The sequence below is a fragment of the Archocentrus centrarchus genome, chromosome 17, assembly GCF_007364275.1.
Source record: "Archocentrus centrarchus isolate MPI-CPG fArcCen1 chromosome 17, fArcCen1, whole genome shotgun sequence".
NCBI lineage: Eukaryota > Metazoa > Chordata > Actinopteri > Cichliformes > Cichlidae > Archocentrus > Archocentrus centrarchus.
The window spans coordinates 19,166,274-19,193,696 of NC_044362.1; the positions used below are offsets into that span (position 1 = coordinate 19,166,274).

The window sequence follows — 27,423 nt, forward strand, 5'->3', positions numbered from 1 at the left end:
ATTTACATTTGAGGCAACTTTTTTATCCCTTAGCTTTAGAATGAAATGTAGACATTTTGCCATTGCAAAATGTCTACATTTTGCAATTAATATCAAAGACACTCAAACTTTCAAAACACTTAACTTGGTTCTCAAGGGCTTCTGAAATGTATTTTTTAATATGAGGTGGAATTCCTGCCTTTACGGAACACATTAATCCGTGAAAGCAAAACAGCAAAACCAAATCCTGAAATTTAAAGTAAAATTGATCAAGACTGCTTTACATTTAGCTGTGTTGCGTGTTTTCAGGACCAAATTAACGATACGCTGATTTTATTGTGAGGGACACTAAAGATGCAGTTATACTCCCGGCCACAAGGCGTGCTCATGAGCACGATTGTGACGGAGCCGAAGAAGAAATTGTAGTTTAAAGATGGCGCTACCCGGTGTTTTACTCGTGCGTCTGAGAGCGCTGTGCAATGTTGGCAAATGCGTTCATAGCGGCTGTAAAACAGCGTCTAACTTGGGTAAAGAAATGCGGTGGTATATGACCAAAGCTCCAAGCTTTCAGAAGAGTGGCGCATCATATTTCCAGAGTAAACGAGGTGAGTGAAGGTCCCGGTTAGCTAACGCTAACTAACTGACAGCTCGCCTGCAGCAGTGCTATAAACCTCAAGGGCACATCTTTAGAAACCTGTCGATGATGCTTGTATTTGGTGGTTTTGCTTCTTTTTTTTTTTTTTTTAACCTCCGATTTGTACTCGCAATTAATCATTGCCGACCTTGACGTCTGATTTTTTTTGTCTTTACTGTTTAGTTGACACTAGAGATCACCTCCTGAAGGAGTTTCCAAATCCTAAAGGCCTCCTGAACAACACCGTCTCCCGGTCACTGGGAGTCAGCGACCTCTCCCAGCTCATCCAGTACAGCTGCACGGAACATGCTGGTCTCAAGGTCAGCGCTAACGTCAGCATGAGAAGCCATTATTGCTCCCACAGTATCGATGATTGTTTTCGTGGTGTTGAGTTTTGTGTTGTGACTCCTCCGTAGAAGGCTACTGTCACGCTGCTGTGGCCCTGCAGGATAGAAGAGGAGGGTTACGGCGCCAAGAAGATCGACGCAGAGCAATTTGCTGCAGCTGCCGCTTGCCAGAAGCTCAGAGTAAGCTGAAAATGGGGATGGAAATTTCCAATCTGTGATATTGTCTCTGTCTTTCTCCACTTTACCTTTTCTGTGTGTGTGCGTGCAGGAAATGGGTGTGATCGGTCCAAATAACCAGCTCCCCAAGAGGCGAGCTGGCCGAGGTAGAGGAGGGCTACATTCACTCCTTTATGATAACAAGGATGACTCCAGGACAGATGATGTTGATAGAGCCAGAGCAAATGAATGGCCGCCTACCAAAGAGGTTGACTCAGATGTGTCTGAAGCCCTATCCTTGTTTCCGCAACCTAAATCTCTTCTGAATAGGGTCATCCAGGTGGCTACATCATCCAACAATATCTGGGTTAGTAGTTCACTTTGTTTTCGTCAGTAACACCTAGCCACTTTAAACTCATTGTCTACTCTAAGCTATTACGTGACTTATTATCACAGGAGCTGTTACAATTCAGAACAACAGGAGGGAAGCTAAAGAAATGTGAGCTGACGCTGCTCTGGCCCGAGGAGATGACGTTCACAGCCAAAGCAGGCAGCCGGGCGGCAGCAGAGAAGAGAGCTGCAGCCCTTGCCTGCATGAAGCTGAAGGTGAGTAGCTGTAGAAAACTACAGTATCTTTATTTGACAAGTGTAGGATTGTACTTTAATGTATGTATCTCACCACCTGGGACAGGAGTTGGAGCTGCTGGATAAGGATAACAATCCACTGACTCACGCCAAGTATCATCGAGAGAAGGTGAAGGAAGCTGGAGAGAGGGAGAGACGCCCACTACCACTGGATATCCCTGAATACCTGGAGCAGAGCATGAGAGAGTACCTCACCCAGGTAGGTTGTGGTACAAGGAGGATGGGTGGTACTTGGAATGTGTTGTTCATGCATTAACACTTGATGGCATAAATTTGTGGACTTTTTTGAGTTTCTGAACATGAGCATGCTTTCTTGCAGTACCCGGTGGCAACAGAGGTACAGAAACTATGGGAAGAGGAAGAAGCAAGAGAACAGACGGTAAACAAGAACGATGAGGAAGATGAGGAGGACTTTGTAGCAGATGCCATCACAGGCAGGCCATACAGACCTCTGTCTGAATATGAGGCTCAGAAGCTCAATATTCACCTTCAGCAAAAATGGAACAGGGCAAACCCTGAACTGAACGTCACGCTCCCGGTCGATTCCCACCGTCAGCGTGTGATCTCAGCTGTGCAGTCCTCCAGGGTGGTTGTGATTGCCGGTGAAACGGGATGCGGCAAAACGACCCGGATCCCGCGCTTCCTGCTGGAGGAGCATGTGAGAGGTGGTAGCGGTGCTGAGTGTAACATCCTGGTAACCCAGCCTCGCCGGATCAGCGCCGTGTCAGTGGCTCATCGTGTCGCTCACGAGATGGGTCCAGCTCTTAAACAGTCTGTGGGATATCAGGTGAATACAGCTTCATAGAATATTTATGTTAGTTAAAATTAAAACCTGTCTAATAAGAAAAAATATATTTGCACATCTTCCAAACTTCATCCTCATCATCTGGCTGTTTTCAAAGTCTTTTTTTTTTTTTTTTTAATAAGCAAGTCTTTATACTCAACCATACTGATAACACCCCCAGGCAGCTATTCTTGGGCTACCACAACAAAGTGCTGCAAATTTTAATTTCAGTCATCACTGGAACATAAGTGTGTCATATCTTGCTTGCACCTCTTTCTAGAAAACATCAGTGTTGCAGCTCATGCCAATTTTCCTTATTCTACAGCATTGGTTCAGTAATTGATCCATTTAACTGTGGCTTCTATAGTAATACTGTAGCCTTTTATAATTAGTCACATTAGTGGCAAAATGTGTTGTGAATATTAATGCATCATTTTGTGCAATACTTATTTCTACATGTAGGTGAGACTCGATAGCCGACTCCCAGAGCAGAGCGGAGGAGCCATGCTCTTCCTCACAGTGGGCATCCTGCTGAGGAAGCTGCAGTCGAACCCGACCCTGAAGGGAATCAGCCACGTGGTGGTTGATGAGGTCCATGAGAGAGACATAAACACAGACCTGCTGCTGGCCTTGCTGCGTACAAGCTTAAACGAGAACACTGAGCTAAGGGTTGTTCTTATGAGTGCCACTGGAGACAACCAGAGGCTGGCTCAATACTTCGGAGGCTGCCCGATTGTAAAGGTACCGGGGTTTATGCACCCAGTACGAGACCGGTACCTGGAGGATGTACTGAAAGAGATGGGACGTCAGTTTCAGGTCCAAGAGAGAACAGAGATGGACAAAGAGGTGGAACTCACATCTGCCAAATTTGTTTTTCATACATGGATTTTTTTTTCTTTTTTTTTTTTTCCCCCCAAACTCATGAGTTTGCTTTGTGTCTTCTCTTTAGAATGACACCACACCAGATCTTGATTTAGTAGCTGATGTTATCGAACATATTGATCGACATGGAGAACCAGGTAACTAATTCACCAGTCTGTTGCTTTACTTAAAATAATGGTATTTGAAATTTTGAACTGAATCATATTAATTATAAAAAAAAAAAATAAAAAAAAACCAGCTCTTCCTTTTACATTTTAGGTGCAGTGCTGTGTTTCCTGCCGGGATGGCAGGACATCAAGGCTGTTCAAGAGAAGCTTGAGGGAAAGCCACACTTCTCCTCTGGCTCGCAGATGATCCTGCCATGTAAGAAAGATGGCAGATTTCTGGAGGCCAGCTTTTTGGTTTTCAGCATTTACGGGGGGGGGGGGGACAAAAACCCAGCTATAACCAGTTTATAATTTCTTCAATTTTTCTTTTAGTGCATTCAAGTTTATCAGTGGCTGACCAGCAGGCAGTGTTCCAGCGCCCCCAAGTGGGCCAGAGAAAGATTGTGCTTGCCACCAACATTGCTGAGACTTCCATTACAATAGATGATATTGTTCATGTAGTGGATGCAGGAACTCAAAAAGAACAGAATTATGACCCAAGAACTAAGGTCAGCATTTGCATGTAACTACTGATTTGTGCAAGAAAATGTCAGCAAAACTAATCTATTTTTTATTTTTCCTCTTTTGACAGGTCTCATGTCTGGATACAGTTTGGATTTCCCATTCAAATGTTACACAAAGAAAAGGGAGAGCAGGACGATGTCAGCCAGGACAGGCCTACCACCTGTTCTCAAGAGAGCAGCTGGAATCCATGAGTCCCTTTCCTGTCCCTGAAATCCTGCGTACCCCACTTGAGAGTTTAGTATTGCAGGCTAAAATCCACAGTCCTAATTCAAAGGTACTGAAAGTGTAAGTGTGTGTGTGTGTGTGTGTTTTGCCACTAATGTGACTAATAAAAATTATACTGTCACTTGACAGTATAATTTTTATTTATATTTTTTTTTTGTAAATATTTGTCATATTTAATAATGGGCTGTCATTTTTGGTGCTTGTAGGCTGTAGATTTCTTATCCCAAGTGTTGGACAGTCCAGAGCCAGAGGCTGTGAGAGATGCTGTCTGCAATCTACAAGATATAGGTGAATGATTGACAGGGACTGACATACAGTGGACTAATATTAGAACCACTGTGGCTTTACTTGTTTATCCATTTTGATGCAGTCTTGCTTAATTTTTGCAGGAGTTCTGGACAAGACAGAAACTCTGACTCCATTAGGAGAGCGTGTTGCCTGTATGTCATGTGACCCACGGCTGGGCAAAGTATTGGTCTTGAGTAGCATCTTCAGATGTGTTCTGCCCATGTTGTCTGTGGCTGCCTGTCTCACTAGAGACCCTTTCCACAACAGTCTGCAGAACAGAGCACTAGTCAACAAGGTGGGATGTTTTCACCATTACAAAAAGTTTTCCTTTTTGTTTTTTAATTTTATTTGTTTTTGACAAATAAATTGTCATTCAATTTTCTGCATTCTGTTTGTCCAGGCCAAAGAGGCTCTGAGTGGTTCAAGCTACAGTGACTATCTGGTGTTCAGCAGAGCTGTTCTGGGCTGGAGGAAAATTCAGCAGGAGGGCGACCGAGAGGACAGAGATGAATTTCTGGACCGACACACCTTGTCCAGGGCCAGCCTTCGGTTTATCAATGGTCACTCATTTACACACTGAGTCCATTTGTGGAAGTTAAAAATGTTTTTTTTTTAAAGATGCAAGATTACTTAAATGATTCCTGCCATATGATCCTGCTACAGGTCTTCTATCTCAGTTCAGCGAGAATCTCCATGATGCTGGGCTAGTTTTTCATGCCAGCGATTGCCAGCGTCACACTTCTCTCTACAATGAACACAGCAACCAGGATGAGCTGCTTAAAGCTGTGCTACTGGCTGGACTGTATCCCAACCTCATTCAGGTACATGGCAGCTTCCAGAATTGCTTTTTATAGCCTATGTCCTGCTAAAATCCCTCTAGGAACTTGTACCATCTATGTACAAACTGAAAAGGACAAATATTTACTAGAATTGTTATAAATTTGTGACAGTAACTGTTCTATAAAACTAAACCCAAATTTACTGTATAGGTGCTTATGTTGATTTGCATTGTAATGTGTGTGTGTGTGTGTGTGTGTGTTGTTTTTTTTTTTTAGGTTAAGAAAGGTGTCATTACTAAAGGAGGACGCTTTCGTCCCAACAGCATTTCTTTGCGAACACTCAGTGGGCCGGTACTGCTTCACCGTTCCTCAGTAAACAGGTTTGAACATGCTCTAAATGTTCAACTGCAGCACATTGACTTGATGTACATGTAAAGTTCATTTTCCTTTCTATTTTAGAGGGAAAGAGGACCTCCCTAGTCGCTGGTTGACCTTTTTCAGTGCCGTAAAGTCCAATGGGAATGTTTTCATCAGAGACTCTTCTGCAGTCCATCCACTTGCCCTGCTGCTGCTCACAGACTGTGACATCACCGAGATAGGTGAGACATTTATTCTCCCTAAAGAGTAAATTTGTGGCACAGGTTGGAGGACATTCTGCTAGATCTTTGTATGGTAATTGGACTGAAATCCTTTGCTCATTCATCTTAGTGTTCAGTCTGAAATGCTGATAATGTTGTATTTTTATGTTTAAGAAGATAGAAGCCAATGCAGTAGGAAAAAAAAAAATCTATTTCTGTACACTTCTGTTAAAGCGCTGACTAAAGTTTTTGGACTTTTATGGAATACTAAAAGATCCATTTTCCTCAAATGTGCATATTTTTGTGTATGTTTAGCATTTAAGGCAAGTACCAAAAATGCTGTCATTCTACTACATTAGCAGACTTAAATACCTCTCTTCTTTTTTTTCTTATAACCAGTGCATGCAGACAGAGTAGAAGTATCATTTCCTGGACGCTCTCTGGTACGATGTGAGCTGCCCGTTGAGACTTGGGAGCTGCTCTGGGCACTACGCACTTCCATTCAGACCATGCTGTACCGAAACCTCAACAGTCCCAGTGACACAAACTCTTCTCAAGATGGAAAGCTCATCTCTTTACTCGTAGAGCTGCTAAATAATACAGAGTCAAACCCTTGTGTTCATAACAGCGACAGTGAGGTGGATTGATAAGAGCATTTTCCTCAGGTCTGCTGGCTCGGACAGATTAAGTGACAAAAGACTGCTGTTTGCTTTGTTTTTTTTTTTTTTTTTTTTTTTTTAAGGTAACTTACAGGTGTGAGGCCTCTGTTTGAATTTTGAACTTGTAATAAATGGTTAGCTGGTATTCTGAAAAGCTGAAGCTGGATCTTACTCTAATGAGTAGTGACAAAAGATGGCTGGTCAAAGGTCAATTAAAAGATTGTATGCAATAAATACCATATTAAAATAAATATTGCCATTCCAACAGGAGGAAAATGATTTGTTTACATTGGGTTGTGTGAATACAGGAAAAAGAAACAGTGAAGAGGGAACTTTTTTTCCTTTTTAAGAGAAATCCTTCATAAACTTGATGTGGAAGCCGGTCAGGCGTCTCAGTAATTCCTCCATGATGTCTCGAGGGATCATAATAAAAAGCCTGCAGAGACAAAACAAAAAGGGTTTGAGGCCTGAAATATGAAATGAATCCATTTCCAGTGTAAACACATGGGCATCTTTGACTAGAAAACTAGTTTTCCTCCCTGTACTTAAAAATAAGTCTTTATATATTGGCTGTTGATAATTTTGTATTTAGAACAATACTCAATTTGTGTATTGTACCTGATGTGGTAGGTGCCTTCCTTTTGTCCGTACTCACAGCCAGGAGTAGTAAGCACTCCACCCTCTTCTAGAAGTTTCATACAGTAGAACGTGTCTGGCTGCAGTCCCAATTCCTGAAATATCCAAGGGGGGGGGGGGGGGCATGTTAGGAGCACAGATCAGGAGCAAGCTCAATGGGCTTCAACACTGATTATGTAATCTTCTCGTATTTCTGTTATAACCTTGGATTTCTGGATGGATTTTGGTGTGAGGTGCAGTCTGACGAAAGCATAAAATCCTCCTCCTATTGGTGGGCAGCTCAATCCCGGCAGGTTCTCAACAACCTTGTGGATTCTTTTCGCATTTTGAACCAGCACAGTCCTCATGTGTTGGGTCTCCTGCAGAAAACAGATCAGCTTTCTTTGCACACAGCTTAAGAACAAATGGAAGCCTAGAAAATGGCAAATTCTTAATCAAAAAATTGCTGCAGCGCCACATAGTGTTGGCTTGTTCTCAGCAAGTATAGTTCAAAGGTCCCCACCTGATTATAAAGCGGATATGAGGGGTCTCCTGGCTTTGGAGGGTCTGTCATCAGATCTAGGGCAATCTGACCTAAAACTGGTGAGGAAGAATCTTTGGAGAATAGTGTTTGGATGTAGTTCATGACAGCGGGATCCAGATTTACCAGCTCAACATATCCACTACGCAGCCCACACCTGGTGAGAGAGACTGACATGTAGCGTCAAAAAAGCAGCTGTTTTGGAGCTTTACGTCTCAGCATCTTCTCAATGGATGACCAGTTTTTTTTTCTTTCTAACCCTTTTCAGTGATACTTTTCATCTTTCAGCTGCTTACTTTATGGGGAACCACAGTTGATTACCTGCCTCCATCTCACCCAGTCACACTGACCCTCTGCATGTTCTCCTTCACTACATCCACGAATCTTCTCTGTGGTCTTCCTCTTTTCCTCCTGCATGGCAGCTCCATATTCAGCACCCTTTGTCCATAATATCCACTATCCCTCCTCTGCACATGTCCAAGCCATCTCAGCCATGCCTCTCTAACTTTGTCTCCAAACTGCTCAACCTGAGCTGCCCCTCTGATGTATTTATTTCTTATCCTGCCCACTCACAACAAAAATCTTAGCATCTTCAATTCTGCCACCTCCAGCTCTGCCTCCAGCCTTTCTGTCAGTGCCACCATCTCCAAGCCATGCATCATAGCAGCTCTCACCATCTTGTAAACCTTCCCTTTCACTCTTGCTGCTATCCTTACACCACGCATCGGCCTGACAGTCCCAGGTATAACTCAGCTGCAGCTTCACTGTTACACTTGTGATACTTTCAAGTCCCATAATTTAGTCTTAATAAGAAATGTTCAAACCTACAGTGAGGCTCAGCATGCAAAAACTACACTTGTTAATTATATCTTTGTTCATACCAGTCTAAAGAAAATGTCCAAAGTACACATTTAATCCCTATTTTAACACACTTTGTCTTTTGGAAATGTATGCAAATTAGTGCATACTTTTTAAAAATTAATATGGAAAATGCATATTAAAGATTATCAGAAAAACTGCAGTTGTCCTAACGCAAGTAATCAATTTTGGAAGTTTTTATGGCATTATCTCAGAAGGTTGGTGTGACAGAAAACGATAGGATGAGATGGAAGCAGATGATCCACTGTGGCATCTCCTAAGGGGAGCAGCTGAAGAAGACATACAGTATTTTTATTTAAAAAAAAACCCCCAAATTGTTTTCCACACTATACATGTGGAATTTTTAAACGTGTTTTTTGTTTTTTAAATAGGGAATGCAGTAGTTAGCACTTTCACTTGACAGTAATAAGGTTCTGGGTTCAAACCTGTGGCCTCTCTGGAATTTCCATGCTCTCCCTGTACCTGCATGGGTTCTTACCGGATACTTCTGCTTCCTCCCACAGTCCAAAGATTGCATGTTAGGTTAACTGGTGACTGTAGATATGGATCTGTAGGCATAAATGATTGTCTCTCTCTGTGCTGGCCCTGTAATGGACTGGCAACCTGACCAGGGTGTGTTTCACATCTCGCCCAGTGTCATGTGGGATAAGCTCCAGCTAAAGCTTTAGGCTTAAGCTTTGTGAAGATCATTCATTATAAAGTAGACCGCGCACACGTAAGATACATATCTGGACTGAAAACGTACTCTCCCAAGAAGCCTTTGGACACTGAGTGGAAGGACGCCAGCTCCACTGTGCCTGAGAAAGGAGGCCCCATCTCGCTCAGAGCCCTTTTATAGGAGACAAACTCACTGTTTTTCCCATAAACAGAGTCCTGATAGACCTGAAGTGCAACATGTAAATCCATAAATTAATTTATATAAGTGCATTCATTTTTTTTTTAAAAATATGCTTGAATGGATAATAAGAGCTTGTCTGGGATATCCACCTCATCAGCTAGAAGGAAGAGTCCTTTTTCCGAAGCAAACCGGATCACCTCTTGTACTGATTTTCGGCTTTGAACATAACCTAGAAGCAGTGTAGCATAAAAACGAGTATGGGTATAATATTCATTCTCCAATACAAAGACCAAACACTTAGAGTAGATGATCCCCACGCTGACTGGATTAAATACCTGTTGGATTTCCAGGGTTGATGACATACAGAGCCACAGGGTTACAGACTCCCTTTGCAGATTCAAGCGCTCGCTGTAGCTCTTCCACCTGCAGCGCCCAGTCCTGCTCCTCACTCAGGTAATAAGGGACGGTGACTGCACCAAGCCCCGTTATGGACACAGCTGTGGTGATGTGGCATGGCACTGGAATTAACACACCTGTTTTGGGTGAAGCCTCACTGTTCACTAAGACATGGAGAATGTTCTAGAAAGCACAGAAATTGGTGATGGTGATCATCCACAACAGGAAAAGACTAAAGAGCACATATATGCAGTATGTCAGTAATCATGGCGTTACCCCGATTGACCACTGTGAGCCAGCGCTGATGTAAATGTTCTCAGGTTGTGATGGAATTCCACCATCTCGTCTCTTTATGAATTCAGAGATGCTGTGGATTATTTCTGATACACCAGCTGTTTCAGTATATGATCCTGAAGATACAGATAACAGATTCTGTTAAACTCACATAAAACACATCAAACTGATGGGGCACCACATAGCAGACTTTTTATATTAGTCTCATCTGGGACAATAGAATGTTTGGCTTTATGAATTGCAAAACTTTTTATTAATTTATATTTCAAAACTGCAATAATGAATATAAACTTAGCACACAAAAAAATAAGGGAATGTATGTTTGGTTGATTATTTCTTTGTTATAACAATGCTTCTTGGGAATAAATCTCATACCGTTGGAAAGCCTATTTTTTTTCCCCTTAAATGGTGCAACATTTGTTCAGTTCCAGACTTTGGAGCTACGGGATTGCCACTGATTTCAGAATGTCATCAGGATATCTCTCTGCATTGAGACTGCCTCCAATGATGGCAAACCTTGTTTTCCCAGTGAGAGAGATGAGGCCCATCACCACCAAAAGATGTTACACTATCGGTACACTATCGGACTTGATGTTACACTATCGTGTTGTTTTCTTGGACGCCCACTTTGCAGCCCCTCTCTCTCTGACATCCACTGTGGAACTTGGCCTTCAATTTGGAGACGGTACTAGGGCTCACTCCAAATAATGCTGCAACTTGGTTTTGCGAAACACTAGCTTGAAAGTTGCCCTATCCAGATGAGACAACCATGGCATGCTTGAAGCAGATACCAACTGACCGCTGTAGTAGGGCCCATGCTCACAGATGCTGCTAATCAGGCACCTGATTGTCAGCACCTGGGGTACCAGATGCTCAAAAAGAGTCAATGGCAGAATAAGCCATTTGGCATTGGCAGAGAAGATTTTTCATACTCATCTCTGCTGCTCAACCCACAAACGCAAATACGGCTCCATTTAAGGGGAAACAGGCTTTCCAGTGGTATAAGATCTATTGCAAAGAAATATTGTTACCACAAAGAAATAATCAACCAAACACAAATTTCCCTACTTTTTGTGCTAAATTTAGCTTTAGGAACCCTTGTACACCTCATGTTTTAGACATAAATAGCAATTATTTCATATAGATTTTAATACACCTTATGTAATTCATATTTATGCTTTGATCCCTCAGATCTATTTTCATATCTGTATCTCATATTCTTATAGCTCTGTATTTTTGCTTTTTTTCTAGTTGCACACCAGTTCAATCCTGTGCATGTCCTGTACATATTGTAGAATTGACAATAAAACTGGCTTTGACTCTTGTAACCTTAAACATTAAACATAATCTACAATGAAATTTTCACCATTTAAAGGTTGAATTCAAATAGTTGGTGGCTGCTGTATGTAGTCCTGTAGATAGTCTTGATGTCTGCTGCCCTATTATGGGGGTATTAGTCTTTGATATTTCTGGCTCCACCCAGTTACTGCAGATGTAAGATTTTTGTTTTGCTTTTAAATTTACATTTTCATATCATAAGCCCACATGCCTTACCTACACTCCCTCCGGCACATGTCCCCAGCTGCTTCTGGGCCCTCTGCCTGACGTCCAGTGGCAGATTGTTGCTATTGATAAGCGGTGGGTAAACACATGCTGCAAGAACCTGTGAAAAAGAGCAACACAGAGATCCTCATTCAAGGGAAGTTTAATAGTTTGCACAGTGTGCAAAGGTCAAAGATTACCTGTCTGACAAATGTCAGAGGTTTCACTCCTGCCCTGTGTGAGTCACCCCAAGATACGTCTATCACTTCTTTGTAGTGTCTTCTCACTCCCTGTGGAAAGATGAATTGAAAGCAAAGGTTGGGTTGCAGATATTATAACACAGACTGAATAACGGACTCCAGTGTCCCTATGTTACAAATCTATGTAAATATAGTTTTCTTTGCCTTTCTGAGCTCTTCCTTGATCTGGTTTGCTCGACTTGCCAGGGCTCCATACTCTAACTGCTTCATCTTCCTTATGTTGGGATTGATGCCCTGCAGGACAGACATTACTATAATCCCTCTTCACTTCTATCAGACCAGCAGCAGTGTTTGTTGAGGTGAGCTGAGCCTTTCCTTACTTGTCAGCTTGATGCAAGTGGAATAACTTTGATCTGGGATGGTTTTCTAGTTAAATATGCATGGGCCTCTAGCAATGTGTGCCTTATTAACAAACACTGGACTGGAACTAACTTGAAAGGACCGTGTGTATAACAGTTTACCTCTTCATTGTGTATTTTTTGGTTATGACCATGCATGACATTACAAATTTAAGTATCTTCTCTTAATGCCTCTGTATGGGGTCTGTCTATCTTATTTAGACAGAAATTATAAACATAAGTATTCTGATTTTTAAGATTTGAATGATTAACAGTTTTGATTTAATCATTCATTTAACATTTTGAATGAGGCATCAGATTCTCACGAATGACTCAAACTAAATGAATCAATCTTCAGAAGTGTTAAACTCTAAATTTAATGGATGGACAATTCACCATAAAAAGGAACAAACAGGACAACAACTTGTCTAAATTAAATAATTATTCATCTAAAACAATGACTAGAACATGGAATGAAAGCCATGTCCATGCTAACAAATGAAAGAAAATAAGGAGGAGTGAGGATAGAGCTTATGGATAAAACTGAACTCTCAAGGTTAGAATTAGTTATACATTACAAGGGTGGTGTGGGAGAGAGGTTGTGAATAAATAGCCACTTTAAAATTATGGACATGAATTAATTAATTACAGGATTTATGGATTGGCATTATATAATGAAAACTCAATTTTATGTCATGCTAGCTTCAGTAGTTTTTGAAATGTTACAGTTGCAATGGGGCAACATTACAGAGTAAATTTAAAGTCTGTCTGTGTGGATGTGCCACTGAATGTTTAACCGACAGGATCAGTAAAATCGTTTCTTAGTCTGGAAGGTTTACTAGAGTCTACGAGCCCAGAGTAACATTTTTCATCCTGGTGCAAAGGTTGGGAGAAGCTTAATCCTTTTCATAGAAAAAGCGGCCTAAGACACTCTACTGTGTCAGAAAATAAAAGTTCAAAGATAGCAGTGCTTGTATGCTTGGTTCACCTACATTTACTGTACTGTGCAAAAGTCTTAAGTCTCAAGTCACCCCTCATTTCTTTATATTTTGCTTGGAAAATAAGTGCAGTGATTTTTTTTTTTAAACATGCAAAAATACATGAAATTACAGTAAATAAGGCAAAAACTGAGTTTTGCACAATTCATGTGAGCTTGAAAGTCAATATTTGGTATGACCATCATTTTTCTTAGACAAGCTTTCTTGTAATTTATTTAAGTAGTCTTCAGGCTTCTTGAAGGACATTCAAAACATTTCATTGGATGTTGGCTGCCTTTTGTTCTGTTCTCTGTCAAGATGATCCCACACCGCCTCAGTAATGCTTAGGTCCAGGCTCTGGGGAGGCCAATCCATGACTGATAGCGTTCCATTGTGTGTTTTTTCTATCCAGGTATGCTTTTACTGCTTTGGTAATGTGTTTGGGATCACTGTCATGCTGAAAAATGAAGGCATTGCTAATCAGATGCTTTCCAGATGGTATTGCATGGTGGATCAAAATCTGATGGTACTTTTCTGTGTTCATAATTCCATCAGTTTTGACAAGATTCCCAACACCACTGACTGAGACGCAGCCCCAAACCATGACAGTCTCCACCGTGTTTTACAGATAGCTGTAGACGCTCATTGTTGTACCTCTCTCCTGTACATACTGACAGTGATTTGAACCAAATATTTTACTCCATAAGACCTGTTGCCACTGATTTTCAATCCAGTTCTGGTGTAATTTGGCACACCTCAGCCTTTTCTCCCTGTTTTCCTTCCTTAAGAATGGCTTCTTGAGAGCCACCGCTCCACTGAGACCATTTCTGATGAGGTTTCAGTGGATCGACTGAAGGTCCAGATGTATCACTCAGGTCCTGTGTCAGGTCTTTGCTGGATCTTTTCCTATTTATTAAGGACACAATTGTCAGAGACTGTTCATCTGCTGTAGATCATTTTTAGGCCCTCCACTTCCTCCATTTGTCCAGTTTTCTCAGATTTTTTTTAAGGACACACTGCACACGAGTGCTCTTTGAAAATTACCTTGTTGGTACAAAATGACTACTTTATGCTTGTGAAACTGTGCTGTCTTTTGTATTTTTTTTTTAATAAATCCAACCAAAGAAGTTGGAACAAATTATGTGTTTTTGCAACTACATGGCTAAAGATATAATTTAAAACGAGTTCTTTGCTAAGTTATATAAAGACACAGCAATGGTTCATCCCTTGAGTTATGTGCCTTTTTTTTAATGCTTGAATGGTTTATAGTTCAGTGTTAAGTGCTGTAACAAACAACAACAACAAAAAAGAAATATTCCTCTGAAAGTGGTCCAGTACAAGGACTGGACTGACAATGAGTGAAAAAGCAACCAATGTCCAAAGAAAAACTGTGGAAGATCTTTACAAGGTCTGGCGTCAGGGAAGCAAAATATAAAGAAATGATGGGTGGCTCAAGACTTTAACACAATACTGTGTATACTAAAATAAATACATAAAACATATCAGGAGCATGCCCTGACATTGTCTCATGCTGTCAGTAGTGACAAGGACACAAGCAAAAAGCAAAACTGGAGAAAAATCAGTCAGGATGGATTAAAAGAGAGAACAGTGGTCTGTGGCCACCACCTGCTAACCCTTGTCTTGTTGTCGCTTCTCCAGCACACTTGTTCTTACTTTAACCTGCATCAAGGCAGTTTCTGCTTCCTAACTGCACAGAGTAACATCTTTGAAGTTTGAACTTTGTGTTTTAGCCTGCTGTGATGCTTGAGTTCTCCTTTTTTTTTTTTTTTTTAAAGCAGTATATAAGTTGTACAAAGTTAACACAAGTATAATTAACATTAGTAATTATTGTCAGGCCATTAATTCACTGACTGACATTATTTAAATTGGTTTAACTGTATTAAACTGTACCAAAGAAAGAATGGCTTTGAAATCTTTCTTGTGCTGTGTTCATAATTGAAGTCGTTGTTTCTTTACGGACAGAAATTACAGTCGTACTCCTCAGCTTCCTGTTTTGTTTTCTGCTCGGCTTCGGGTAGACATGGAAGAATTTGCGAGGCGAGGAGATAGTCACAGTCTCCCCGCGAAAAAACGTGCTCTCTTTAAACACCGGTGGACCTGTTAAATCTGGCAGAAGAAGCGGTGGGCAGTAACGAGCCTCATCCCGTCCCTGGTGTCGGCGACATGGCTCTCAGCTCGGGCGGATGGGCTCCACCAGCCCCGGTCCCAGCCTCGTCCCCACAGGCTGCATGCGGCGGCCCTGCACCTACCGCTTGCTGCAGTACTGTTTTAATGTCTGTCCGTGTTTCGGTGTGCCATTCCGGGATCCGACCGCTGTATCTCCCCGGAGCGGGCAGCGAGGCTCTGCGCCTGCAGCTAAGTATGGACCCAACCCGGGCCGGAGAGTTCCGACTGGCGCTGCGAGATACGAGCGGAAACCGCAGTGTGGTAAGCTTTCACACGTACACCTGTATATTTAGAATAAATGCTTTTGTTATCCGCCTAGATATCTGTGTGCACAACCACACTATTTGGTGACGTTTAGATTTTATACCAGAAAAAGGCCTTTACTCGCAGTTTTACTGATCTCTTAGCCCGAGATGTGCAGCTTCGTGGATTCAATTTTAGGCATGAAATCATTGACAGACTTTTCCTGCACTTAGTATCAGGATCCACTGTGATAAATAGGTCCTTGATATTTAGCACAGTCTTTAGAATCTAACACCAGTGTAGCGCATACAATTACCAAACAGTATATGTTTAAAAAGGGTCTTAAAAAGTTTCAGATTGTAGTTTTAAGGTAGAAGTTGTATAGTTGCGAAAACTTTTACTTTCATTTTCGGCCTTTCCACAACCTACCAGCATCATGGGGAAGTCCTTTATAGTGGTAAACTCTCCAAAACTTAGTGCCAAAGCAAGTGGGAATTTCCACGCTCCTTTGTCAACTGAACGAAAACATGCAGGTTTCAGCTTTGTACTGGCAAATCATTTCTCATTATGTGTGTTATGGAAAGTCTGTGTTTATTCACTGGTATTCTGCACCAAATGATTCAAACACTGGCTTAAGCAGAAGTTGAAACTTTAGTCATTTCTGTTAATGGAGTGACTAACCTTAATGCTGTCTTCCTATGAGTGGAGAGTTGGTTAATAACATAAATAACCGCATGACTTATCAGGAACATCACACTGAGTGCAGGGGTGCATTTAATTAGGTGCTTTACCACTGTTTCCATTTAGATTGCAGACAGTGGCACTGACAGAAAGACAGGAGGTAGAGCTGGAGGTAGTAGAGTTGAAGATTTTCATTGGGAGTGACCAGAGGTGAGAAGTAACGAAGTACAAATACTTCGTTACTGTACTTAAGTAGATTTTTTTAGGTATCTGTACTTTACTTGAGTATTTATTTTTCTGAGTACTTTTTACTTTTACTCCCTACATTTTTACACAAGTATCTGTACTTTCTACTTCTTACATTTACAAAACAGACTCGTTACTTTTTAACACGTCAGGGAGAAGTTTGCGTTTCCGGTCAGTGCGCCGTCAAACATCAAACGATCTGAGCCTAAACGAAGGAATAATAACAGATAAGAGACAATCCTACTGGGGTATCCTCCATCACCGGGGCAGATAAATGCAATGTTTCTAAATGCACAACAAATATCAGCAAACACACAATGTGTGTGCAGTTTGTCACACAGTGTGTCTGCTAGCTAAAAGCAGAGCTGCTGTATTTCCAGGGAGAGCAAAGAGAGAGAAATTCACAGAAATTCAGGACAGGAGAGGAAGAAGAGGTTAGATACTGGGTTACATCTTTGTGAATTCAGTAGGGCTGCAACGATTCATCGATTAACTCGATTAAATCGATTCTAAAAATTTATCGACACAAATTTACTGTGTCGATGCTTCGTTTAAACTCTGCAGCGCTCAGCTGTCTCGGTGTAAGCGGCGCTCCTCACTAGCATTAGCAGCATTAGTGCTGACGTTTTTTTGTGGGTTTATTGGGGGCTGGCAAACCAACATAGAACTGCATTACCGCCACCTACTGGACTGGAGTGTGAATCACTCACGTATACACAAGCATACATTCTAAAAAGCTCTCCGTCGCTGCGATGGATTTCATTTAACACAGAGTGGATCATCACTAGAGTTGCCACCTGTCTCGTAAAATACAGAACCCCGTATGTTACGGGACTCCGTGGAATACGGCTCCGTAACATGCGGGGTTCCGTACTTTACGGGACGGGTGGCAACTGTCGCTGACATTGCATTTCCACGCCTCCACTGCTCTCTGTGTGTCTGTGTTTGTTGTGCTCGCTGAGAATTTCAGCTGCTATTTTTGTCTTTACTTCAGCTGTAGCTACCAGAACTGGTTTGCTAGCGAGCGCGGGCCATTAGCACTAGCGATGGTTCGGTACCGGAAGGCCCGCCCCCCAGGACCGAGGGGCTCCTTCAAAATATTTTTATACTTTAATCCCTTATTAGTGACTAAATATAGACCTGCAGTAGAAACGTATTTTCGAGAATGCTTGTGAATACAAAGCATAACACCATTTCTCACACATGCGCCATGGCTCCCGCAGCCACTAGTTTTTCAAAACACTCATAGCAGGCAGCGGTTTTAACTGCGCAAGCGCAAAGAGGCGAAGCTGTGACGGTGAGCTCAAGTAGTGAAAAAGGAAACGTTTTTCCAGCGTCCAAAACAGCAGCTTTTTCTTTTAGTAACCACCATTAAATCTGTGAAACAGCTGGAGGTCCTTCATCAAGCACCTGATCAGCAAGTGTTAAGGTGAAGAAAAGAGAACTTTGTAGCTGCTCCATTCACCGCTGTTTGTTCACATGGCGAGAAACTGCATTACGGAAGTTAAAATATGCAGATAAACTGTTAATAAAAAAAAGTATTTCTTATCCGATTACTCGATTAATCGCTGGAATAATCGATAGAATACTCGATTACTAAAATAATCGTTTTATGCAGCCCTAGAATTCAGTTCATCCACACAGAGCAGCAAACCTCAGAGCAGCAGCAGCAGGTCAGCTGATCACAGCCTGCACACCAACATCATTTACTGCAGCTCACAATAGAAAGCTGTGATTCTTCTCCCCATGCAGAGCCACAACAGCTGATCTTAGGGTTCTTCCACCTTCTGAATCTCACTGTAACCCCTGTATTTTTTAACACAAGTACTTGTACTTCTACTTAAGTACAGAATTTCAGTACTTTTGCCACCTCTGGGAGTGACCAGAGTGGACAGGATTAGAAATGAGTACATCAAAGGGACAGCTCAGGGTGAGCAGTTTGGAGACAAAGTTGGAGAGACAAGGCTGAGATGATTTGGACATGTGCAGAGGAGGGATACTGGGTATACTGGACAAAGGAGAAGAGGAAGACCACTGAGAAGGTTCATGGATGGTGTGAAGGAGGTTTGATAGAGGAGGATGCTAGAGTTAGGGTGAGATGGAGGGAGATGAACCACTGTGGCGATCTGTAAAGGGAGCAGCCAGAAGAAGAAACACATTTCAAAAAACAAATAGTTACAGGCTCAATGTCGTATTTAGTACTATATAAACCAGCAGCACTTCAGATGTTTGAACACTTCTCACTTCTTTTGTGCTTCTTATTCGTGAAAGCTCTCCGTACTCTTACATGATTCTTGTGTAGGTGTTGGAAGAGGTTTGTGGTGTTTGAGCCTGAGGTTTTCTGGTATGTGTCAGCCCCTCGTTTAGGAGCGAGCTCCTTGATTTGCCTTGGCCGGTCTCCACCTGTTCAGAGCTAACCTTCTCTCGCCACGCGGGTATTCATGTTTCTGCCTGCATCCATGTGGTGGCGTGTAAGACTGCAAATTGTCTAACAAATTATGAAGAAGAAAAAAAATGCTGTAAATTGTAATTTGCGATACCATGAAATAAATGATTGAGCATAATATGAAATGCTAGAACTTTTTATTTCGTTATTCATATTTCACTACTTGTTTTGATGATTTATTGTCTATCTTTCAGTAACAGTAACTTATTCAATTTAAACTCAAATCTATACTACAAAGCTTTGAGCAAGGGGTAAGGGCTTTCCCCCACTTTTTCACCCAGATTTTTTTATGCAGAACCAAAAGATTTGCTCTTTTTTTTTATTAGCCTTTAAGCCAGAACCCACCAACTCTAAGCATTTACAGTATGTCACAGTAAATTCATGTTTTTGTACAAAATGCCTGGCAGAGCAATTTGAAGCCATTCATTTAAACTTTAGAGATTTATGGCATTTTTTTTTTCCTTCTACTTTTTGACAATCAAATAATCAGTCAGCAGATTGTGGCACACAAAAGACATTTGGGTGCAAGCACAAGTTTATTCTTCTCAATAGTTGCATTAAAAAAACAAAACAAAAAAAAAAACTGTAGAAACATAAGCTCCATCATGCTTTAAGCTCACCACACTTTGCACTGTGTCTGACCTGCCACATCATAACTTAACTCCCAGATCATTCCTTTGTTTGTCATATTCACTGTGTGTCATCTTCCTAAACTCTGACAAGCTCTGAAGTTGCTTTTGCATCTCCAGTCAGACAGATTTCCCCCCCGACTATTGAGACACTTCTTGATTCGAGTTTCTTTTAGCTCGTCTGCCTCAGCTCAAAGACTTATCGGCCACCCTGAGTTACCATATCAGACAATTTACATGCATCCCTTCTGGCAGAAGGCAAATCCATCATAGCTGCTTTTGTCTGTGCCCTGAAGATCCCCCCCCCCCCGCTGTCACAGTGAATGTTCACAGACAGATTATGTGTAAAAGAAATCTCGGCTGACAAATTCACTCACTGATGACAAGTCTTTCTCTATCAAAATGAGGATTTCACACTGTTTATTCTGCCATATTTCAGGGGATTGTTTCCTTTTTGTTATAATGTAATAGCCTTCCAAAGAAAAAGGCAATTTGCATCTGATTTTTTTTTTGTTTGTTTGTTTCTTTCTTTCTTTCTTTCTTTTTTCTAAGTTCACATTAAGTTTAAAGGGGAAATACACAATTATGAAAAAAATGAGCCAGGATTGGCCTTTTTTTAAATTTGCCAGGCATTCACTAGTCCCAGGTATTCTGGCTTGAATCAGTTTTGAATCATTTTGAGATATTAAACATTTAGTCAGGTTAATTAAAATGAAGGTGATTTTTAACTGCAGTCCAATGTTGTCCACTGGTTGGTACTTGGAGTTGAAACTGAACTTCTGGCTTTTGGATTCATTTGTCAAGCTGTAGCTAATGAATCAAGATGAATTTTCTACATCAATTTGTATTTTTACCTTCAGTTCATCGCAGAGTTTGACTTGCGTGCCGTGCAGTATGAGGTCAAGTCCTCTCGCTGCCATGAGATGCGTCTTGTTGCTCCACCCAATGACTGTATCCGCTTCAACTTCCGCTGCGACCGAGAGGCTGAGGAGTGGGCTACTGTGGTGATGTCCTCCCTAAGAGAGGCGCACAGAGGTCAGTTTGACAATTTTTTTCCCCCCAGTTTTTTTTTTATTTTTTTTATTTCAAATAAAAAATGTTTTTATGTCAGCCAAATATAAATGTAACACTCATTAAAAAGATGGTAAAACTGGATGATATCTTTTCAAAGATTTGTTTTAATAAACATTAGATCTAGTTATAGGGACTCAGTAACTGAATACAAAATCAAACATAACTGCATGTCTGCAGAGCTTCAAGCCAGGCCTTTGTTGGTTGTTATTCGATGATTTTTTTTTTTTAAACCACAGCTGCTGCACATTTATATACACTCAATGGCCATTTTGTTGTTGTACACCTTGCTAGTACCATATTGGGCCCCCTTTTGCCTCCAGAACTGCTTTAATTCTTCAAGGCTCAGATTTAGCAGGGTGCTGGAAACATTCCTCAGAGATGTTTGTCCATATTGACATGATAGAATCACACAGTTGCAGCAGATTTGTTGGTTGAACATCCATGATGCATGTCTCCCATTCCACTGCATCCCAAAGGTGCTCAATTGGATTAGAATGATTGGGTATTGTGGTCAAAAAGGTACAGACATCAACAACAAGAAAATATCCCCCACACCATCACACCACCACAAGCAGCCTGAGCTGTTGACATAAAGCAGGATGGAGCCATGCTTTCATGTTGTTTAACCCAAATTCTGACCCTACCATCTGAATGTCACAGCAGAAATTGAGGCTCATCAGAGCAGGCAGTGTTTTTCTAATCTTCTACTGTCCAATTTTGGTTAGTCTGTGTGAATTGTAGCCTCAGTTTCCCGTTAGCGAGCAGGTGTGGTCTTCTGCTGCTCTTGTTCATGTTCTTCAAGATTCAGCATGTTGTGCATTCAGAGGTGCTCTTCTGCATACCTTTATTGTAAGGAGTAGTTATCTTAGTTATTGTTGCCTTCCTATCAACTTGAAGCAATCTGGCCATTCTCCTCTGACCTCTGACAACAACAAGACATTTTCATCCAGTGAACTGCTGCTCACTGGATATTTTCTCTTTTTCAGACCATTCTCTCTAAACCCTAGAGACGGTTGCGGTTGTGAAAATCTGTTTCTGAAATGCCTGTACCTGCTTTCTTTCTCCTCATTTTCCTTGTCTGCCCTTACACTTTCAGCTATAATTTCTTTCTTTTTTAATAAATAGAGAAGTTCAAACAGGGTACACTCCAGGTTAAAGGGGATGAACTCTTTTTTTTTTTCTTCAACCTTTTCACACTTTTTCCAAACAAGCTGAGTAAATACTGGAAAAAAGGGCAAATTGCTGTCCTCTGATATAACTTAAACAGATGAGAAGTATTATATCTTAAGCCCCACACACCACTGTGCCAAGTAAAAGAACAAGCACTTTAGATGTTCTGTGTCTGAGCTTAATGGTAAAAGCTAAAATCAAAGCAGCATATTATGTTACTTAATGGAGATAAAGTATCCTTTGGGTATGCACAATTGGCTGCAAGAATGTATCATATTAGGTTTTTGTGTGCTTCTGGTATGTTGGTTAGTGATAAACATGTGCAGACTTTGGACCTTTTATCAACCCAGTGCAGGTAGAGTAAATACTGATATAGGCTGAACTTGGTGTGTGTTGATAGAAAAATGTTTTAAAGCCCTTTTGTGACGCACTTCTCTGTCTCTCCTCTGACAGTTGCAAATGTTAACACATATGAATCAGATGGCAAGCAGAACAACACGGCAGCGGCAAAGGAGCAGTGGAGCTCGGCCTCGCTGCCACTCAGCGGTGGGTGTCCATGTTTATCAGAATCAGAATCTTTATTGTCATTGTACACAGAAGTTGCACAACGAAATTTAAAATGCATTCCTTTCTAGGTGCCTCAGACAATAAATAATAAAATAATAAAAATATGAGTGATAAAAATGATTACTAAAATACAATACAATTATCGCCATGTGTTTTCTCTCTCGTTCTCTTTACAAGAGAACGTTCTCTGTAGAAGTGTGACTTTTAATTGCTACCTTGTGCTTTTTAGAGGAGCTGTGTTTGGAGCTCGCCAGGGCGATCGAAGCTGGCGACACTCAGGCTGCTTCGCAGCACGCGTCCGCGCTGGCCCGACAGAAAGCAGTACTGACGATACAGCTGTCAGAAAAAAACTACGCAGATGGAGAAATCAGGTGAGGAAATGGGGGGGGAGGAAATGGTTGGCTGGAGGTTTATTTAAGGTCACTTTGACTGTTGTGCCCCCCCCCCCCCCCAGGACTTACCTGTGTGCCATATCTGTGTTGCAGTTTATCTGTGGTGGTGGAGGATGTCTCATCGTCCTGTTGTGTCACGGTGAAAGTGTTTCCTTACATGACTGTAGCTGCTCTCAAGCAACAGGTCAGAAAACTGCTGGTTACATGGAAACGTAGCTCATAGTAAATTTTCGCTCACTGACTTCCCCCTCTCTTCTTCTTCAGGTATTTCTTGAGTACGGTTTCCATCCTCGCGTCCAGCGCTGGGTGATTGGTCAGTGTTTGTGTACTGAGCCGAGGTCATTGGCCTCCTACGGGGTGCAGAAGGATGGTGATACAGCATACCTCTATCTGATCTCTGCCCGGCAAGCCCGCATTACCCGCCAGCTGTTCCAGCAGGACCTGGAGAGCGCCCTACTCGCCACACCTCTCCCCCCAGGCAATGGCCCCACCTCCCAAGATTGGAGAGGTTATAATACTCTGCCCTCGAGGCTTCCCCACACCAACCAGGGTGAGTTTAGGGTGCTCCCATACATATCAGGTAAAAAAAACTAGTCTATTTACACATACAGTTAGCCTGGGTTGACTTGTTTTAGCCACACCTTGCCAAACTGTGATGATGCATCTTTCTGTTGCTACACAGCAGGGGATGGCTGTGCTGCAGTGGTTTTGTTAAGTAGCAACAACACTGGTTATCAGGGCCAGTCATAGCCACCCCGTGTCCTTCTCTGCAGCACCTGAATTGTGCTCAGTACTTAAGAGCTTCTCAACTTTTGTGTTGAGGTAATGATGATATAAACTGAACCTTTCCTGCTGGTGAACCAGGGGCATGTTGGAAGTTATCACATTGTTAGCAAAGCTTAACTTCATCAGTGGTTCAGGTAAAGAAACTGTGCATTTCAGATTGGTGCAGCGGAAAAACACTCAGAGCAAATAAAGATGGTGCAGCTGATCATGGAGCATTCTGTCAAGATGGCGATACTGTTTGCTGACACGGTTATGCACCTGATCTTAGATCATGTCTTAGACTTATCGTGCAACAAACTTGTGTACAAGGAAGGCACGAACCTGAGTAGACATTAGAATCTCTTGAGATTTAATTTTGTTGCTGACTGCAGATTTTCAACTAGTTTTACAATGTATTTATTTTTAGATTTTTGTAGGTGTGTTTGAAAATCTTTCAAACTGGATGTAAATGCAGTCATTGTATTCAATATTGTCAACAGGTGCAGGTGGAGGGGGTGATAGAGCAGGTGACATCAAAGATGTTCTCGACATTGAGAAGTTACAGCTGAATGATCATACCAGCAAAGCCAGTAAAACACAGGTATGTGATTAATCTGTATTGTTTCTAAGGCTGTGGGGACACAGGGATGCTGAACTTTAACTCTTGTCTCCATAAAGACAACATTTGACGACCTCCCCGGTAACCTTAATGATGAGTTTTGACACGTCAATATATGCTGCTCAAAAAAGAAAAATTACACTAAGTAAACACATCAGATCTAAATGGGGGAAAATCATGCTGGATATCTATACTGATATGGACTGGGATATGATATGTGTTAGGAAGGAAAGGGTGATAGAAATTAAAACCTACAAAGGGCTGAATTCAAAGACAAAAATCAAAGTGAAAACATGATGCAGCATGTTAGCCCATTTTACCAAAATTCTATTGCAGAAACTCAAAATGGTACTCAGTAGTTTGTATGGACTCCACGTGCTTGTGTGTATGCCTGACAATGTTGGGGCATGCTCCTAATAAGACAACAGATCTGGACCGGGGCATCACTGAGCTCCTACACAGTCTGGCGGTGCAGCTCAGAGGCGTCGGATGAAGTGAAACATAATGCCTCAGAGGTGTTCCATAGAATATAAATAGCATATAAAGCCTTTATTGTCATTATACAGGATGTATAATGAGATTGGAGGATAGGTCAGGCGAGCGTGGGGGTCAGTCCTTCATCCTCCAGGAACTGCCTGCATACTCTCGCCACTTGAGGCTGGGCAATATCGTGCACCAGGAGGAACCCAGGACCCACTGCACCAGTGTCTCACATTGGGTCCAAGGTGCCTTTGCCTAGTCTGTAGAGATCTGTGTGCCCCCTGGATATGCCTCCCCAGACCATCACCGACCCACCACCAAACCAGTCATGCTGAACAGTGTTACAGGCAAGATAGCAGCTTCTTCAGACACTTTCATGTCTGTCACATGTGCTCAGGGTGAACCTGCTCTCATCTGTGAAAAGCACAGGGCACCAGTGTTGAACCTGCCAGTTCTATGGCAAATGCCAATCGGGCTCCATCGTGCCGGGCAGTTAGCAGAGGGCCTCGGGCCAACCTCATGAAATCTGTTTCTGATTGTTTGGTCAGAAACGTTCACACCAGTGGCCTGCTAGAGGTTATTTTGTAGCTCTGGCAGTGCTCATCCTGTTAATCCTTTGCACAAAGGAGCAGATACCAGTCCTGATAATGGGTTAAGAACCTTCTAAGACCCTGTCCAGATCTCCTAGACTAGTGGTTCTCAAATCCAGGCCTCGTGTCCCAGTGTCCTCCAGGTTTTAGAAGTGTCTCTGCTTCAACACACCTGAGTCAAACATAGAAGTCATTAGCAGGACTCTGGAGAACTTGACTGCATACTGCGGAGGTAATTCAGCCATTTGATTCAGGTGTGCTGGATTGGGGACACATCTAAAATCTGCAGGACACTGGGCCACGAGGCCTGGATTTGAGAACCACTGTCCTTGAGTAACTGCTTGTCTCCTGGAATCTCCTCCATGCTCTTGAGACTGTGCCAGGAGACACAGCAAACGTTCTGGCAATGACACATATTGATGTGCCATCCTGGAGGAGTTGGACTATTTGTGCATCCTCTGTAGGGTCCAGGTATCGCCTTGTGCTACTAGTAGTGACACTGACCCTAGCCAAATGCAAAATAAGTGAAAAAAACAGGAACGGTGAGGAGGGAAAAAAATGTCCGTGGCGCAGTGGGAAGGTGCTCGCCTTGCAGCTGGAGGGTTGCCAGTTCGAGCCCCTGTCCCTGCGCTGCGTTGTGTCCTTGGGCAAGACACTTAAACCACATTGCCTAACGGTAGCACCGGTCCCTGTCTGTATGACCGCAGATGTGTAATGGTCATCAAAGACCATTAGAATAGAATCTGGGTTTTTTCCAAGCGTAGTCCTGGGTGAACTGTGTAAGCTCACTAACTTCTGCTGAATACCCAGTCATTTTGTTTTGGACGCAGACCTGAAATATGACTAAAAACACTCAGTGTGGAAAAGGGGAAACAAGGGTTACCCCTAGTAGGCATTCAAGGGGGACAAGTTAAAGGATAGTTTACACTTGGAGTGAATTAAACCTCATAAGTAAATTGGCTCTTTACAGTCTTTATCCAGTAAACTTAAGCTCAATGCTGGTGGGCTCTCCCCACCCACAGACAAGAGTTAATGCAAAATCTGCCTAATTTTTCAAACCTTAGTATCCAGAAATAAAATATATAAATAATATTGAACTTGTTGATTTAAAAACAAATGTCCACTCAACACTGTAAAAGCTTGAAGCTACAACTTGATAGCACAGACATTATAGATAAGTGGAGTTGATAATTTTGTTTGATCTTTCTCAAGTAAGTAAAATTAACTCTGCATTTATGTGTACTCAGCAGACAGAGTGGGCTTGTCCCTCATGCACTTTCATCAACAAGCCATCTCGCCCCGGCTGCGAGATCTGCGCTACAGCCAGACCTGACACACAGAGCTTTATACAGCAGGTACTAACAGATATTTAGCAATCAATATTTGTATTACTCTCCTGAACATTTCCCCTCTGCTAACCGTGACTTCTTTATCATCTCTCCCAAAGGAGAAAGGAAGGAGAGAGGATCGGGGAGAGTCTGGTTTAAGTAGCAGCTGACTGCCCTTCATCACTGTCTACTTTTCATTTCTCACTCACTCACTCACTCGCACACATACATACACACAGAGTGAGAAGGCTAATTCTGCCACTTACATGTTGACAAAATACTTACATAAAGCCTGTCAAGTGCACTGAGAGTCCTCTGACAGATGGCTGGTTGCTGAAGACTGGGCCGTTTGAAGCACTGTAGCATGACGCAGAGTCGCACTCGTCGCTGCTCAGATGATGAACTGCTGACATGAAGCTTTGACGGTTTATATGGACATGACATGACCATGACATACATCTGCATCTGGCCAGATCTTTTTGCTATTTATTTTACAGGGTGTGTGTGTGTGTGTGTGTGTGTGTGGAGCAAACAACACAGACAGCCTGATATTTATTTTAGGGAGAAGAGAAGGGAGGTTAATCCTTTGTATGTGATTGGAGCTGAATTTGAGGAAATGTCATACTCTGTCTGCCAACTGTGAAGTGATAAGAAAGGTGAAGCCTTGTGCAATACCCTGTTCTGTCTGCTAGTGTGTCA

The 27,423-nt window shown here is 42.0% G+C and overlaps 2 protein-coding genes across 3 annotated transcripts; one reads left to right on the plus strand and one right to left on the minus strand.

Moving 5' to 3' along the window:
• The first annotated feature begins 394 nt into the window (after positions 1-394).
• On the plus strand, positions 395-6,650 carry dhx30 (DEAH (Asp-Glu-Ala-His) box helicase 30). Its single transcript, XM_030752864.1, has 19 exons — positions 395-584; positions 797-933; positions 1,030-1,140; positions 1,229-1,483; positions 1,573-1,722; positions 1,808-1,960; positions 2,081-2,548; positions 3,008-3,391; positions 3,495-3,564; positions 3,686-3,790; positions 3,907-4,082; positions 4,166-4,372; positions 4,530-4,611; positions 4,713-4,906; positions 5,012-5,171; positions 5,275-5,432; positions 5,667-5,770; positions 5,850-5,989; positions 6,368-6,650. Exons 1-19 carry the CDS (start codon positions 413-415, stop codon positions 6,613-6,615), a joined length of 3,474 nt encoding a protein of 1,157 aa, XP_030608724.1. The 5' UTR covers positions 395-412; the 3' UTR covers positions 6,616-6,650.
• Position 6,651: 1 nt separating this feature from the next.
• LOC115796449 (alanine aminotransferase 1) lies at positions 6,652-27,198 on the minus strand. 2 transcript variants are annotated; one of them, XM_030752867.1, is made up of 12 exons: positions 27,010-27,198; positions 20,594-20,755; positions 11,933-12,022; positions 11,745-11,853; positions 10,173-10,306; positions 9,836-10,079; positions 9,650-9,729; positions 9,408-9,544; positions 7,766-7,940; positions 7,467-7,622; positions 7,246-7,358; positions 6,652-7,063 (listed from the first exon to the last, which is right to left on the minus strand). In XM_030752867.1, exons 1-12 carry the CDS (start codon positions 27,187-27,189, stop codon positions 6,973-6,975), a joined length of 1,671 nt encoding a protein of 556 aa, XP_030608727.1. In that variant the 5' UTR covers positions 27,190-27,198; the 3' UTR covers positions 6,652-6,972. The 2 variants fall into 2 exon arrangements, with proteins under 2 accessions (XP_030608727.1, XP_030608728.1); XM_030752868.1 differs by lacking the exons at positions 20,594-20,755; positions 27,010-27,198 and adding an exon at positions 12,137-12,549.
• Positions 27,199-27,423: the final 225 nt, after the last annotated feature.

Excerpts from the sequence above, each read along its gene's own strand:
- dhx30 (XM_030752864.1), top strand. The coding sequence starts at position 413 with ATGGCGCTACCCGGTGTTTTACTCGTGCGTCTGAGAGCGCTGTGCAAT. Across the intron at positions 1,141-1,228 it reads CCGCTTGCCAGAAGCTCAGA|GAAATGGGTGTGATCGGTCC; the intron begins GTAAGCTGAAAA and ends GTGTGCGTGCAG. Across the intron at positions 5,172-5,274 it reads CAGCCTTCGGTTTATCAATG|GTCTTCTATCTCAGTTCAGC; the intron begins GTCACTCATTTA and ends ATCCTGCTACAG.
- LOC115796449 (XM_030752867.1), bottom strand. The coding sequence starts at position 27,189 with ATGCAGATGTATGTCATGGTCATGTCATGTCCATATAAACCGTCAAAG. Across the intron at positions 10,307-11,744 it reads ATGTGCCGGAGGGAGTGTAG|GATCATATACTGAAACAGCT; the intron begins GTAAGGCATGTG and ends CTGTATCTTCAG. Across the intron at positions 7,359-7,466 it reads AATCCATCCAGAAATCCAAG|GAATTGGGACTGCAGCCAGA; the intron begins GTTATAACAGAA and ends TGGATATTTCAG.